Here is a 17,422-nt window from a genome sequence, read left to right as displayed (position 1 = left end):
GCCATTTCATTTACTTTCAGTGAATGTGTGGGTTTTTTTCTCCATATTTTGAAAGTGGATGGTGACCGAGACTGTCAGCAGTGGAGGGACATGCATTTAAAGTCTGGGCCTTCAGTGTGATTCATGCCATTAATAAAACACAGTTTCACAATGAATAAGACACCCTGTGCCTTTTGGGCATCATACATTATTTTGCAGCTAACTATTAATACCAATTGACATTTTAAAAACATGTCCACGCACGAAAGCCAGAACTTGAAATGACACTTAATGCTCAAGCAAGCCTAATTTTACCTGCAGCATGACTGTTTGTGAAATGAACGTCTCCCGAACAGACATTCAAAAATCATAATTTTTCATATGAATCTACTAAGGAGGTCTATAATACCTGGAAAAATCGATCTAATAAAATTTGCGATTTAAATGTTGCTTGCAATAAATTTTGTTTCGTCAGGGTACACGTTTATGCTGCGTTCCATTCGAGTTGGATGTGAGATATTCCTACTTGATATATCCGACCATAAATGTATTCCATTCCCTGATATTTGGAACTGCAACGCTCCTGTTAGCTTATAATGCAGCGCTATGTCTCCTAGCAACCCAACTGATAAACAATGCTGCAGCGCTATGTCTCCTAGCAACCCAACTGATAAACAATGCTGCAGCGCTATGTCTCCTAGCAACCCAACTGATAAACAATGCTGCAGCGCTATGTCTCCTAACAACCCAACTGATAAACAATGCTGCAGCGCTATGTCTCCTAGCAACCCAACTGATAAACAATGCTGCAGTGCTATGTCTCCTAGCAACCCAACTGATAAACAATGCTGCAGCGCTATGTCTCCTAGCAACCCAACTGATAAACAATGCTGCAGAGCTATGTCTCCTAGCAACCCAACTGATAAACAATGCTGCAGCGCTATGTCTCCTAGCAACCCAACTGATAAACAATGCTGCAGCGCTATGTCTCCTAACAACCCAACTGATAAACAATGCTGCAGCGCTATGTCTCCTAGCAACCCAACTGATAAACAATGCTGCAGCGCTATGTCTCCTAGCAACCCAACTGATAAACAATGCTGCAGCGCTATGTCTCCTAGCAACCCAACTGATAAACAATGCTGCAGAGCTATGTCTCCTAGCAACCCAACTGATAAACAATGCTGCAGCGCTATGTCTCCTAGCAACCCAACTGATAAACAATGCTGCAGCGCTATGTCTCCTAGCAACCCAACTGATAAACAATGCTGCAGCGCTATGTCTCCTAGCAACCCAACTGATAAACAATGCTGCAGCGCTATGTCTCCTAGCATCCCAACTGATAAACAATGCTGCAGCGCTACATTTGTGCTTCAGGTGAACGATTATCAAAAGAGATAATAAGGTTTTATACTCCTGTTTCTGCAGGTGTTTGATAAACAAGCTTTAATATCATGTAATGTGGAAACAAACTCATTTATCAATATTACTCAATAAAGTGAATGTTTATCACTTACTTTTTAGATCTCCCTGAATGTCGACATGTTTGTGTGACATCATGCACCTGCATCTCAGCAGAATCGGTTAACAAGTTGTAATTCTGACTTCAAGATGCATCCCATTGTACTTTTCCAAGTAGGAAGTTGGAAAATCCAACTTTTCGAGTTGAATGAAATGCAGCACTACTTTTCAAAACTTGATCCGACACTGAATGCTCAAGCAGCCTAATTTACACTTAGAAAACTCCTGATGTTGCTATAACAATGTAAAAAGCACTTACCAATTTACTTGAAGTGAAAAATCAATCCTCCTTTCCTGATTAATAAATTAAGCAATTACACGGTCATGCAGAACATCTCGTGTTTTTAAATCCATAAGGATCTCTTTCTCAGATTAAAATACATAGGCAAAAAGGTGATTGAGAATGAAAGGATGAAAAATATTTATTTATTTGGCATGTTAGGCCAGCAGAGAAGGGTTTGCTGGACCTGAGAGATCGACACTGACTGTCTGTCTCTAACATTCTGTCTAACATCTTTTTAGTTCCACAGAATACAGAAGGTCACACTGGTTTGGAACAACATGAGGGTAGGGAAATGATGACAGAATATTAAATTATGGCTGAGCTATATATCACTTTAAAGCGGTAGTTCACCCAAAAATAAAAATTCTCTCATAATTTGCTCACCCTCATGCCATTGTGTATATATGAGAGAATTTTCATTTTTGGGTGGACTATCCCTTTAAGGACTCTTGTCTGATCTGGAGGAATTTATCAATAAGAAGAGAGGTTTGGAAACCTTTCTAGTAATTATTATGGTGGAAATGTGAACAATGTCCCACAGGGACATTATATATAATGCTGAAATATAAACCAAAGCAAGATCATGTTTTATTAATGCCTACATTCGCTATTTCATAGCTAAGTCCTTTATGGGTTCTTAGTTCAGTGTAGTTACAGTTTTGTGTCGAAATTATTTAGATAATTAGTTCTGTACATAGTATCGCCGCTCCCTATATGCAGAGTACGCAGCCTACGTAGGGCACCAATCCCAGTCAAGGAACACTCTTCACATATGATCACCTTGCGCCCGCATATCTCAAAGCATTTACATTTAATTTGGATATTTGCATGAATTTATATGGTTAATCAGCCCAAAGTTTCCAGTACCCCCATGAGGGCATGGGGTAAATTCATAAATACTGCTCATGACATGCAGGATGCGATAGAAAGTGCACTGATATATTGCTGCACTGATTCAAAAATGTACACAAAATCACCCTGAAAAGTACCATCATCATGTCACAGAAAAGCCAGTGTTATCATTAAAGCCTCAACAACATGCTGCCAAAAAGGGGACATATTATGCCTCTTTTTACCCTAAGTAATATAAGTCTCAGATGTCCCCAGAATGTGTCTGTCAAGTTTCAGCTCAAAATACCTCACAGTAATACCCCTGTGTAAAGGGATTCATGGAAAGGAGGAGGCGAGAACCGGCTTGACAATATAAATAATAGCTTAATGAAGAACTTAACCAAAAAGACAAAAACACAAAGGTGTCGGACAGCTGTCCGTCAATCTCTCTCTCGCACTGCAGCTTCCAGTCAGCCTTTATCCCTCTCTGAGGCTTGATTAGCCTGATTAGCCTGACCCGGCCCCGCCCTCCGCCCTATCACAGTCGCCTTTAAGTTGAAGTTGCAATTTTAATCTTGAAATATCTGCTTATCTTGGTGTTAAATGAAGGCATTGAATGACAAAACTATAATTTTTTCACTGTGCGAAGCAAAGAAAGTGTTTCACTTTGTTTGATGAGCATAATGCAGCAGCAGTGATAGACTCCGCTTGACAGTCTGTGACAGCGCGCAGCTGTGAACGTCTTAAAAGTCACATTCAATAATCTCTCAATAAATTACACATGAACTAATATTAAGGAACGACACCCATTGTAACAAATTAAAAAGATTTCATATATCAAAAACAGTTACGCACCAAAGTTTACTACCAGGGGTTTGAACGAAGTATGCTAACTATGCTAAGCTAAGTATGAGCAATAGTAAATGTGATGTCAGTTACAGTTTATTGGAATGAAGGTTAAATACTGTATATCACAGCTCTTTAGTCAAGGATTGCACAATAAAGTCATAAAATGAATATCCTTGTTTTAACACACAAAGTATGCTGCCTTATAAGATACCTCGTTTTCACAAAAGTACAAGTCAGCACTTTTCTAATCAGAAAATAGTTCCATTTAATCAAACAATAATATTTAACAAGCACAAAACACAAACACTGGGTGAGAGTACACAGTTGTTAGCTTAGCAACATGCTAACGTCTGGCTATACTGGAATTAACTGTTAGCATTGCTTGATTCTCCCGGGCACTTCTTGGTGTGGTGCTTAAGTGACCATTAACCATTAGTGCCCACAGAAAGCATGTCAGATTAGTCACTTATGAGGTCCCATTTCAGTTAGCATGCTGCTTCCAAAGCTAGCTTCCTATGTAGAGCATACACAGCAAAGCAGCTCACTGGATTTTGTAACGTAGCCACAGTGTCTCAATTAAATGGACTTCAATTTGCTAATTTTAGATGATTCAGGTAGTGTGTGAGATACTCAGTGCGTCCAATTGGCTAATGGGAGTCAATTTATGATCTAAATATACTCTGATTGTTCACTTGCCATCTCTAAACCTAGACACACATACTCACACACTCATATTGCTCTGGGCGTTACAGTGATCTCTTTATGTGCAATATAATCCCTAAATGCTATTCACTGTTCTTAGAGGAAAGTGTGTGAGCGAAAGAGAGAGAGAGAGAGAGAGAGAGAGAGAGAGAGAGAGAGTGTGTGTGTGCGTGTGTGTGTGTGTGTGTGTGTGTGTGTGTGTGTGTGTGTGGCGCGTATTGACCTTCCCTGCTCTAATGCTGTTTGCATGAGGCTATTCGCTCAGAGTCAAAGTCAGTATCAGACTTCTGGAAGTCTCTGTGAGGATCTCTATATACCATTGTGAGTTGTCTCTTCTTTCTGCTCTCTCACTTCTATCATTCTTTTGTCTTCTTCCATATCATATTTCATTGTCCTTTTCATCTGAAATGTTTTAGCCCTTCAGACTGTGCAGAATTGTCCATTTTCTTGTCCAGTTCATTAGTGCCCCATTTTCTGGTTGATACTTTCAAATTGGCTCGTTGTACATATTGTGGCAGTTTCCTGGTGAAATGAACAGCAGAGGTGCTACAACAATGACTTTTATTTACTTTCACACATACAGTATCATGAGTAAAACAGCAGATTATCTACTGTAGTTCCTAAACATGTATGTTTCACCCTGTTCCTCACACAATGTTATCTTAAGACATCCAAACACTTATGGTAGCGTTACAACTACATTTACCAGGTGCAATCAAATTGTACAGTAGTTCCATTAAAAGAGTGTTGCACTTGTGACACAAAGGATAGGAGTATGAGTCCTGAAGTGCACGACGTCGACACATGAGCCGAAAGTGTCATAGAAGCACCACAGTTGCACCACATTTGCTTTTTATGACACTATTGGTTACTCTGTGGACATCTCACCTTGGAACTGCCGCAATACGTATAATGAACCACGTAATATTTTGCAAAAAATGTCACCGTAGTCTCATAAGTTTCATGAGATCAGTCTGGAAGTAACACAGAGGAAGCCAAAGAGATTCCTAAACACCAGAAGAACTAACAATAAGACAGTAACGAATGGGAAAGTCTGTCAAACCTTGTGCTGTTCTTGACTGTGTGTAGCACATACAGCTCTGCATATCATTCTAACACAAGGAAAGAGTGCGCATTTGTGTTATTAATCTGTCACAATGTAGTGCAGATTTGCCAAGAGGTTATATTGGAAGGATTGAGCAGTTAAACAATTATGAACAGGAATCCAGATTACTTATTACTGTTTTGGGTGCAAAAACATTATTGGGTGAACCCCAATGAATCAATAAAAAAAAACAATAATATTAAAATAAATGGATGACATAACCCTTGTGAATTATATATGTTTGCATTCTTCGGTAATAATTTTTTAAAAAGTGTAAATTCTCATTTGATTGGTATTTGCATTTTGTGCATACAAATTGTAGCCTAAAATGGCTTAACCTGGAAAAAACGAGAGCTTTTATGAGAGTCGCCATGAGAAAGACATTTTTCAAAACAGGTGTGCTCTAGTTCGATCATGTGGTGTACAAGGTAATAGCATGAACACAGTATATTTATTATTATTATTATTACAACAGGGTCTCCATCAGGTCTATATTTAGTCTATAAACAGTGAAGAGGTTATGCATTACAGGGGTGTAAATTTGTATGTCCTAATGGCTTAATTCAATTGCAATCCTTACTAAATGGTGCATTGTATCTTTAAATTTGGCTTGATGCAATTTTATTATTTTGTTGCTATACATAATTATTTTCAATTTATGCTGAAAAGACAAAAATACTAATGAGAGAGACAACTGAATACAACGATGTTGAAAGTACATTAGAAATCTGGATTTGGTGATTTTATACAATTAAAATTTTATATTTATCATCAATTATTACAAAGTATGTCACTATAAAAAACTCATCTCATATCACACATACACACACACACACACACACACACACACTCCACCCATGTCTATTTGTGATGCTATTGATGTTGCATGTGTGTGTTTCTCAGCAAATGTGCATTTCCTGTCCACACCCTTTGCAAATATCTTAACTTATCATTTAGAAACGATCGCATCAACTGAACTGGATTGTGGTTATATCAGTATTTGAAGGCCACCTATTTAACATCTGTGCATTGTGGGCAGTGCTACATTGTTTCTGAGGTCAACAGATGACACAACACGCACTGTTTAAGTTAAAAGTCTAGTTTGAGAACACAGAACAGTATCAGAGCAGTAGATCGGCTCTCTTGTTACAACACTAGACATTCCAGTGTGGTCAGCAGCCTGCCATGGATGTGGTGCTTTGCATTCTGGTCAGAAGCCAATAGATAAAGCTTAATTGTGGGTAATGTGAGCTCTCTCTATTTCCAACAGCCCAGTGGTCAACACACCGACATACTACCGTAACAGGCTGGGCTGAAATAGCACCACTTTGTATGCTGTGTACATGTGACCTTCATAGCAACATACAGTATATGACACTGATATGACGCAACCGTAGGTTGAAAGTTTTGTCGCAGAAACCCGTCTGTGCTTACCGAAATTCAAATCACTTCCCCCTGTGGCTGTATCTGGAAGTGTTGAGATTCCGGGTGGATTATTCACAAGGTGGCGCCAAAAGCGAGTTAATGATTTTGTAAGTAATATAAGATATATGCCTAACCCAAACCCCAACTCTAAACCTAATCGTCAATGGAGTAAAAATGTCATTTTAGAGTGAAAATGCAACCGTGCTACAGGAGGCATTTACATGTTTCCATTGATCATGGTATAAATAATGGGGGGATTGTACTTGCTTGTTTTGATTATTGGGGGGATTGTTGTTTAAAGGATTTTGCGATATTTTAACTTTTCCGTAACCAGCTACTTTTTCCAATGAGTATAACGTGACAAACGGCTACATTGCTGTTTTTTGCAACTATCAAAAGCGCTTTTCTTAACTGTCCTCTCGCAAATGTATCATTTGGAAAATCTGATTAATGAATTTGTTCATTCATTTTCATGAACCATTTTAACAAAAAAGTTTCAGGGAATCCTGAATGTATGGCATTCTTGGTCTTCTTTATTATACCGAAATATTTAATTACCATAAAAGCTTCTGCTTATCACTATGTTTATGACTACATTTATATGAATTAGGGTGTTTTCTAGTTGTATTAAACTTAAATGTATATGTTCAAGATTAAGATGTCGCCCTAATTTAGATCACCAGTTTAACTCATTCGTTCAAAAACCCTCACCGTTTATTTCCCAGAAAAATAATATCTTCTTAAATTATAAATTGTATCTTTATATAAAGATATTTCACCCTTAAGCAGCTTCAAATATAGTTACATTTTCAGTTTGTAGTGTAGCTAACTACTTTTTTTAAATAAACTGATTGTAATTAAACTACTTGTTTCCAAGTAGCTTTCCCAAAACTGCTCATTATCGCCTGTCAACCATAGACTGTAAAAAAAGATGGACGACGCCCCTTCGCTCTTTTCCATTGGTGAGAACTGAAGCCGCCAGTGTCCCGATATGGCGCTGACATCTTGGGACTTGAGTCTGCGCAGTTGCGATTTCAGGACCAGACCTGCGCAGTAGTGAGCAGGAAGTAAAGCCGCAAAATCAAGGCCCCGCCCTCACTCTCGCTGAATCAATCGCAAGCACACGCCCCTGCACTTTTGACTTTTGACTTATGATGGTGTGAAATAATTAATTATAGAAATTTAGATATTAAATTTAAAGCTCCAATCTCCTCAGTCCTCCGAAGATCCCGAAAAAAAAGTCAGTTGGTGCTTCAGTGACTACTTCACTCAGAGAACCTGTCAATCACAGCTGTCAATCATGATGTCACAGCACCGTTTTTATAGCATCAAATAACTAAAAACAAACTTATTTTGAAAACAAACACTTGAAATTACATCAACGTGATAGAAACGACAGTAAATGACAGAAACTATCTTTGGAAAAAAGATATGTGAAGTGTAATTTCAGTTGGTCTCACGTCCCGTTGAATAACATGGGGAGGCAGGGTTTATGACCTATACTAGGACCAGTCACCGGGGGGCGATCGAAACGTTTTGGCTTCACTTTTGAGGGCTTGTGCGACACACTTGCTGTCAACATACATCATATGGAGTCATTCCCTGTTTTTGAGAATGCATTTTTATTATTATTATCATCATCATTATGACTGATTTCATATGGCATCCAATGACTGAAGCTGATGTTATGGCGGTCATATGTACTGTGGTTTATATGAAATAAATAGCACTTGCCACCCAATCAGGGTTTCTAAATGTGGTTTTGATATTTGCACACAAACTTTTGTCCTTCCATGTCATTCATTGTGTTTTTAACTCTCTCCACTGTGTGACTAACACTCATTTCATCCTTCATGCATCTCCAGGCCGTCAGTGCAGCGCCAGTATTTCTATTGCGTGACTCTGGGTAGGTATTGTATACTGAAACATCCCTGTTTTAAAGTCTTCTTTACATGTTCAATCAGAAAATACCTCTTTATAAAGTGAACATGGTAATAATACACAATAATATGCACTTCAATATTATGCAATTCTCTATGCTTTACATGTATTACTAATTAGTCATCATACTCAGAAGCATCAGGAGTACGAAAGCTGGTTATATTGTGGGCATTTTATTTGTTAAAGATGTCAACCACTTTTAAATGTTGCATTGCGTATCGTATATAGCCACTTATAGTGTAATGTAATATGTAACTATAGTATGAAAAAGGTGCTACATAAATCACCCCCCAATCTAATTACCATAACACACTTGGACATTATAGTTTTAGTGTTCTTGTTGTTTTTAAATCTCAGTGAGTAAAAACTTATATTTCATGAGAAAAAAAATATTTTCAGAGAAGAAAAAAAAACAATTGGGGCGAGTTTCTTATTTGTTGTGCATAGACTCAGGAAGACACTAAAGCTGCTTTCAAACTAGCACATTTGGTGTTTACCCAAGATCACATGATGTCAAAGTTCGGTTCTGTATTATGTGAACGCTGTTTTCTGAACTCGGGTGCGCACCCGGGAACAGCACCCAAGTCTGCTTGAAACTCTGGTTCGGTCCAAGCAATCACCTATAGTCATTTAGTGAATCTCATTATCATAATACAGTCATTTTTTACATTATAAAAGATGTTGTTGTAATATTAGATAATTTTGTATTTTATTAAAACCAGTGAAAAGGGAGTACCTACAGAGAATATATAAATATATATTAATACTTAACAATTTAAATAATACAGAATGTTTTCATGTTGCGGTAATGAGAATTGAGGGTAAAAAATTACAATTAATATATTCTCACAATGTAAAAATCTTAAAAGGCCTTAAAATATTAAAACATTTCAAATGTTTTATTTTTATTTTTGCGAAAATCACTGTAATAGCATGCATATTTTAGTGTATATATATTTATAATTAAAGACAAAATGAAACAATCCGTTTTTCTTTAGAATAACATGCACTGATAAATCATGCTCAAGTAGATGCTTTTTCATTTTTATTTCATCTTGTCTTTAAATATAAGAATTAGTTGTGTTTGCTTTCATAGTAGCTTTTCAACACTTTTTCAAAATATTGTAACAATTGCATGTGTTTGTATATTTGATTGGTTACTTGTTTTCATTGCAAATTTCCTCACACCACTATCACACAAACTTCACATTATTACACTTCAGTTTCATCAGCCGCACAAACCCATCAAGTATCCATCAATCCCATTAAATAAATTCACTCCTCCTTTCTCTTGGAATTCTCATACACCCTCACTAATGCGCTCTGTCTCCGGTGGAATCGTTTTAAAAGCTCTTACTAGACAAACCAAATTAAAAGAGGGTGTGGCGGTCTGAACGGCGTTGCTGACCAGGCAGACGGGTAAAAGAATCCAAGAGTAGTTGTTTTTATTTCTCTGTCGCCCAGTGAGTGTTGTCCAAACCTGTCCAAACTGGGTGATGTGTGTTTCTGAGTTAGCTGATGCACAGTGTCTGTATCTAAAAGGTGATACTGGTGGGACTTCCTTTTCTACATCCACCATATTGGGTGTTTCAATTCCTCCCAATCATTTTAATACAAGTGCTCCGTCTAAGGCTAAATAGTCTCTGTTGTGTAACAGTCTCGACTCGAAAAGTAAACAGAGGGGATGTTAAAGTTTGTTATTGAGGATGAAGTCAAATAGGTTTGGAACAACATGATGGTGAGTAAATGATGACAGAGCTTTAATTTAAGGGTGAATGTGGTGGTAATAAACCTCTGTACTCAAGGGGGTGATAGAGTACCCTTCAAATGTCTGACCCATTAAATCTGATTTCTGATTATTTTAGCTACAGTAGCTATAAACATGTTGACAGTGTAAACAGTCTTCTTTTGTGGTTAATTAACCTATTGTTCAGTATAGTTACAGTACGTGTAATGTAATAATGTTATGCTAAAGTACTCCATATCACACTTTGCGGCAATGCTGAAAATGAAGGTGTATTTGCGCTATGTTTTGAGTTGCGTTCTGACACATTTGTGATACATAATATGCTCAAGCATCCTGAATTCATGTGGCTAAAAGTTGCCTGCCCTAGTCACGTGCACTGTGAAAAACATAGTATACTTTGACCTTTACAAGTACTGAAAGTGTGTGAAGGAACGTAACAGAAAAGGATGTATTGTTGAGTTTTTGTGTGTGTGGTTATTGTGTGTATTTGAGCGTTGTTGTGTTTTATCGTGTGCACATTTACTGTCATTACTGGAACTCTTAGTGTGTGTGTGTGTGTGTGTGTGTGTGTGTGTGTGTGTGTGTGTGTGTGTGTGCGTGTGTGTGTGTGTGTGTGTGTGTGTGTGTGTGTGTGCATAATATATCAGACCTGACTCAGCACTTTCTCTGTCTGAATGTGTGTGTTTGTGTGTAAGCCGTTGTCCTACTTTTTTTCCTTTTATTTATTTTTCTTGTGTATTTTCTTTCCATTTTTCTGTGGTCGACGTGTGGCAAATTTTTCCCACATTCACCTCTCACATTCACCTCTCTCCCAAATAAACACACCTGGAGGGAGATAAAGGGAGAGAGAAAAATACAGATGTGATATGTGGCCAGAAGATTGCTGCTAGTCACGACATTTCACTTGATTTTTTTTGGTCCCAAAAGCCTGTTTAACAAACTCCCAAATCTTGATGTAACACTCATGTAAGTCTGATTGAAATTGTTATTACAGTCTGACAAAATACAACGACAAGTTGCCTCTAATTACATGTTTTAAAATGGTTAGACCATTTTGGGGAAAGCTTATGCTAGGCTTTATGACATCACAGTCAAGTGAAATGTAACAGGATGTTGAAGAGGTTGTCAAGGAAACCAGCCAGCGGTCCACATGAGCATGAGCACTCTGTTTACTCTCTCGCAATTTAGAGTGATATTATACATTTATACATCTATACATTTGAGAATTGAGTAATGAGTAATCTAATATGCGACAATTACTTGCCTCTTTCACACACCACAGCTTCGTATCATGTTTACACACTCTACTGATTGGTTAAGTTTAGATTAGGTGTTTGGGTAAGGGCATAATATTAATAAGTATGTCCTTAGCGCCTCGTGCGCAAAACTCACCCTTACTTCCGCATCAGACATACGGGAATTTTATTCGAACAAAACGTTTGTTTTGAACATCACACGAAATAGCCACCTCGTAAATTATGTACGACTTTTCATGAGATTGGTTTGTGTTTTTTCCAGACCTGGAAAAATCATGAATAAAATATCTTCAGTTGTTTACAAATGCAGCCTGCGACCAAATTGAATCCCGAAAATTTTCCAGCCAGATCTCATGAAATTTATGTGGCGGTGGCGACATTTTTGCTATGATACTATGTGTGAAATGTCCACTGTGTGGCGCTAAAAGCGAGTTAAATGTTCTCCCAAACAGCTGAGGCTTTTAAGGTTAATGCTCTATTGAGTTTTAAATCTACAACCCCAAACCTAACCGATAGATTCACGAAAATAAATGTGTCAATCGCAAAAGCAGTCACGTTATTTTGTGGTGCTTCTTTGACAATATTGTCTCATGTGTTGACATGCGGTCTATCTATTCTTCTCTCTCTTTCTGTTTCTTTCTTTCTTTCTTACCTCTATTTTATCTATCTATAATATGTTATTTCTTTCTTTCTATATTTCTTTCTTTCGTACCTCTGTTTTATCTATTATACTCTCTTTCTTTTTCCTTTCGCTCTTTCTTTCAGACCTCTATTTTATCTATCTATTATTTACGGGAGCCCTTCACTTGGTGACATTTTTTAAAGCATCTGAGTGCCTTTCTGAGCCAACAACCTGAGGTATATTTATTTTATTTACAACACATGGTTAAGATGGAAAAATATTAAATTTTGTCAGCTCTGTCAGAATTTTAAGAATAGTATGAAAACAGGAAAAAAAGATATATTATATATATATATATATATATATATATATATATATATATATATATATATATATATATATTATCACTCAACTCCGTTAATGAACAATATTATTAGATAATTAAAGACTTTACAAATGACAGTAAGATGTTAGTTATGAAGTGAATAAATGTCAATTTTCAGAAAGAAATGTTTTTATAAAAACTTGTTCCCTTACATCGTTCATTAGCTGAGACATTTAAATATATATACATTTAAAATGAATTTAGTATTAAAAAAAGAAAAGGTTTTAAACATGTTTAGTTCCTTATCTCAAGAATCATTGTTGTGTTAGAAGGATGTCTAACATTGTGTTTTGCTTTCTTGATTTAGATTTGCAAACATTCTTGTTATTTGTATTATACTATAACTATAAATCAAGACATTTTCACATGAGTAATACCACCTGGTGGCCGAGGTTGGTACCACATGCTAATTGTTAGCTTTCAAGAATAAAAATCATGTGTTGCCTCTTGAGGGGAAAAAATTCAGAGGAAAAAAACAATTTCAGAAATACGGAAGAGGATTAGGGCCAAGCAATAATAAAAAAAATAAAGCCATCTCGAGATTGAAGTCATTATAATGCGAGATTAAACTCGTTAAATTTCGAGAAAAAAAGTCGAAATACAGTCTTGAGAATAAACTCATTAAATATCGAGAATAAAGTCGTTGTGTTTCGAGAAAAAACTCGTTAAGTTTAATCTCGCATTATAATGACTTTATTCTCGAGATGGTTTTATTTTTTTATTATTGCCTAATCCACTTCCGTACGGAAAGGAGAAACAAAATCTGAGGAAAAAAAAAACAAATTCCAAGAGAAAAAACTGTTTCTGAGAGAGAAAAGAGTAGGGCATTGGCTCATGAAGGGACTAAGACACCTAATAAAAAAAATACTTCATGAAGGGCTTCCGTAAATAAAAGATAGATAAAATAGAGGTATGAAAGAAAGAAAGACAGAAAGAAATAGAGAAAGAAAAAAGAGAATATAATAGATAAAATAGAGGTATGAAAGAAAGAGAGAGATAGAAAAAGAGAGAGAGAAAGAAAGAAAGAATGAAAAAAGAGAGTATAATAGATAAAACAAAGGTATGAAAGAAAGAGAGAAAGAGAGAAAGAAAAAAGAGAGTATAATAGATAAAACAAAGGTAAGAAAGAAAGAAAGAAAGAAAGAAAAAAGAGAGTATAATAGATAAAACAAAGGTAAGAAAGAAAGAAAGAAAGAAAGAAAGAAAAAAGAGAGTATAATAGATAAAACAAAGGTATGAAAGAAAGAAAGAAAGAAAGAAAGAAAGAAAAAAGAGAGTATAATAGGTAAAACAAAGGTATGAAAGAAAGAGAGAAAGAAAGAAAGAAAAAAGAGAGTATAATAGATAAAACAAAGGTATGAAAGAAAGAAAGAAAGAAAGAAAGAAAGAAAGAAAGAAAGAAAGAAAGAAAAAAGAGAGTATAATAGATAAAACAAAGGTATGAAAGAAAGAAAGAAAGAAAGAAAGAAAGAAAGAAAGAAAGAAAGAAAAAGAGAGTATAATAGATAAAACAAAGGTATGAAAGAAAGAGAGAAAGAAAGAAAGAAAAAAGAGAGTATAATAGATAAAACAAAGGTATGAAAGAAAGAAAGAAAGAAAGAAAGAAAGAAAGAAAAAGAGAGTATAATAGATAAAACAAAGGTATGAAAGAAAGAAAGAAAGAAAGAAAGAAAGAAAGAAAAAGAGAGTATAATAGATAAAACAAAGGTATGAAAGAAAGAAAGAAAGAAAGAAAGAAAGAAAGAAAAGAGAGTATAATAGATAAAACAAAGGTATGAAAGAAAGAAAGAAAGAAAGAAAGAAAGAAAGAAAAAAGAGAGTATAATAGATAAAACAAAGGTATGAAAGAAAGAGAGAAAGAAAGAAAAAAGAGAGTATAATAGATAAAACAAAGGCATGAAAGAAAGAAAGAAAGAAAGAAAGAAAGAAGAGAGTATAATAGATAAAACAAAGGTATGAAAGAAAGAAATAAAGAAAGAGAAAGAAAGAGAGAGAGAGAGAAAGAAATAAAGAAAGAGAAAGAAAGAAAGTATAATAGAAAGCTAAAATTAATCTAGTGAATTTATTTTTACCTTGCGGTTCAGCGCTTCTGTAATTATTCTCTTTCTTTCTCTTTATCTATTAGTCTCTTTTTACTTCTCTTCCTTTGTACCAATCTTTCCTTCTTTTTATCTATCATATATCTGTCTGTCTGTCTGTCTGTCTGTCTGTCTGTCTGTCTGTCTGTCTGTCAGTCAGTCTGTCTAAAACTTTAAGGCCTTTTCAAGCCAACATCAAAGTTTGACTTAATCAACTTTACCTGCAGCAACTCGTTTATTCCGTTTATGATCAGTAACTTACGGGATTCTCTACCATAAATAAATGCTGTTGTCACTCCCAAAATGTTCCAGCGTGTGTGTGGCCAGTAATTACTTCAACATCTTACAATTTGCTAAATTGTCTCACAGCAGCCGCTTTGATTTCCTTGACAATCTCCTATAGTCTGCGGAAAGCTTCTGCATTATCTGTTGTCTAGTCAAAAACAACCTGCCCTGCTTAACTATCACTGGTTAACCCAAACACTTACCGTGACCTTTTCTATTCCAACTTCCAAACAATGAATTCTTTGGAATATCTAGCAAACATCCGCCCTGTGTTTACTTCAACCAGTGGGAAAGTAGACTTTTGTGTATTTTCGTTTTTATGTTGTGGAATTTTAGAAATCAATGTATGACGAATTTCATAACTGTCATTTTCCTGTTTTGTCTTGTCTTGTGTATCTGTCTGTGTGTCTTTTATATGTCTCTTATCCTTAAATTTCACATTCGTTCTACTTTCATTTGATATCTTCGATAATACTGTACAATCATGTTTTCATTTATTTTGCTCCTTTACCCATAATTCACATTCTGTCTGCTGCATTGTCACTCAAACCGTAATATTATTAACCAAACCGCAATGTAACCTCATGTAACATCTAACGATCCATTTTCCATGTTTAATGTAAAAACATGCATTTGAAAATGTCATTAACATGAATCGAAACATTTAAACGTCAAACTGGTCCAACAATCTCATCTATAAACCAAATAATCAATGAATATCCGGCAGCCACTGGATACGAGAAATCTCGCAGCCTTAACAACATATCAGGAATGGCGGGGTCGGCCCTGCGTTTGACCCCCATCACCAGCATGCCCTTTGACCCTTACGAGGCCCCAGGACCCCTCCGTCGCTGTCGCTCCCCCATTCCCTCCATTTTGTAGCAGTAAAAGTTGAAAGAGTGACAGAACGACGAGGAAAGGAGGAGAGAAAGGAATAACAGCTTCACACTCGCATTTACAGCAATAACAAAACCAGACTGCGCCAGTTAACACGCATCACTAATGAGCACGAAACTGTGTGTGGTTTAAGGACGTTTGCGAATGATCGTGGGTCATTTGAGAATCGGACTTGGCCAGTTTAGCAGGTCAGTGCTCGTCGCAGCTGAACATGTGTTTACGAACGGAAGTAAATGATTAGACTGAATTTGTTATGATTTTGTCCTGTGCTTTCTGGGCCATTTTGATGCTAAAGCAAGACCGTAGATTCATGCATTTTCATCTTCAGTACCCTCACTATTTTCTTTTTGTTTTTGAAATCCTTTCATCTTGTGCTACTCCCTCAAACACTGAATATCCACGATGAACACTACTGTGAATATATTTAATTCTGGACTGCAGATTACTCACCAGAATTTGTAATGCAAGAAAACTGTACATATGCAATCAATACTCTGCATATAGAAACTTTCATAGGGGGAGAAATACGTGTGTTGCATATAGCTATATGCATTGTATTTGTTTGTTTGTTTGTTTGTTTGTTTGTTTGTTTGTTTGTTTATTATGTTTGAAAACATTTGACAATAAGTTTGTATTTGTTAACATCACCTAACTACATTAGTTAACATGAACCAACAATGAACAACACTTTTACAGCTCTTATTAATCTTGGTTAATGTTAATTTGATAAAACATTCTATTAATTAATGCATTAAGAATTAACATGAAATAAACTCATTAGTAACCATAAAAGATTAGTTAATCATGTAAAAAACTATATATTGTTCAATGTTATTTCATGACACCAAACGCATTAAATAATGTCAACAAATATGTCCTTATCGTAAAGAGTTACTATATGTTTTATTGCTTATTTGTTTGTTTGTTTGTTTGATTGGTTGGTTTTTGTTTATTATTGTGCTGGTTTTTCCTGGCAAATGCTTTTGTTTAATTACTAATCTACATTTTGAATGAACGAAAGCTAAATCTGACAAAATTCTTATTTGGATGTTGTTCATATGGTCATCATTGCTATTTAAGCGTGCATTGTTCTTTGTTTATTTGTTGTTTGTTTACATATTGTGTTTATCTCATATTAACATGTTGCTAAATTTATCCAACCACTAAGCAAAGAACTGCGCAATCCTAAAACTCTATATGAGGAGCAAAAAATTATATAGAAGCTAAAATAAGTGAAATAAAGTATATTGAATTATGTTTTTATTTATGTCACAGTGCAAAAAAAATTATATATATATATATATGCAAAACATGTGCAATATTCCACCCTCATAATGCTGCGATCTTGGCTCATATGCACATGTGCAAACGTATATATGTTTAATCCTAATGAGAAAAAAAAGATTAAATGTGTAAAGAATTGAAGAAGATTGATGAAGAGGATTCATCATGAAAATGTGGATTTGTTGATTTTAAGAGTATTTCTTTGTGTGTCTTGTCAATGATAATGTCCAGC

General features: G+C 35.7%; 1 protein-coding gene across 2 annotated transcripts in view; it reads left to right on the top strand.

The window, feature by feature from the left end:
• The window catches only part of kcnc3b (potassium voltage-gated channel, Shaw-related subfamily, member 3b), a 69,462-nt gene that overhangs the window by 46,830 nt on the left and 5,210 nt on the right, over positions 1-17,422 (top strand). Inside the window, exon 5 of one of the 2 annotated variants that reach the window (XM_052113456.1) lies at positions 15,737-16,548. The exons of the other annotated variant lie outside the window; for it this stretch is intronic. Within the exon in view, the coding sequence (XP_051969416.1) occupies positions 15,737-15,891 (155 nt within the window). The 3' untranslated portion in view covers positions 15,892-16,548. Of the gene's footprint in view, positions 1-15,736; positions 16,549-17,422 lie in introns of those variants that run through there. 2 annotated transcript variants of the gene reach the window in all.

This window comes from Xyrauchen texanus, chromosome 41 (assembly GCF_025860055.1).
Source record: "Xyrauchen texanus isolate HMW12.3.18 chromosome 41, RBS_HiC_50CHRs, whole genome shotgun sequence".
Lineage (NCBI taxonomy): Eukaryota > Metazoa > Chordata > Actinopteri > Cypriniformes > Catostomidae > Xyrauchen > Xyrauchen texanus.
This window is presented reverse-complemented; position numbering and strand designations above follow the sequence as displayed.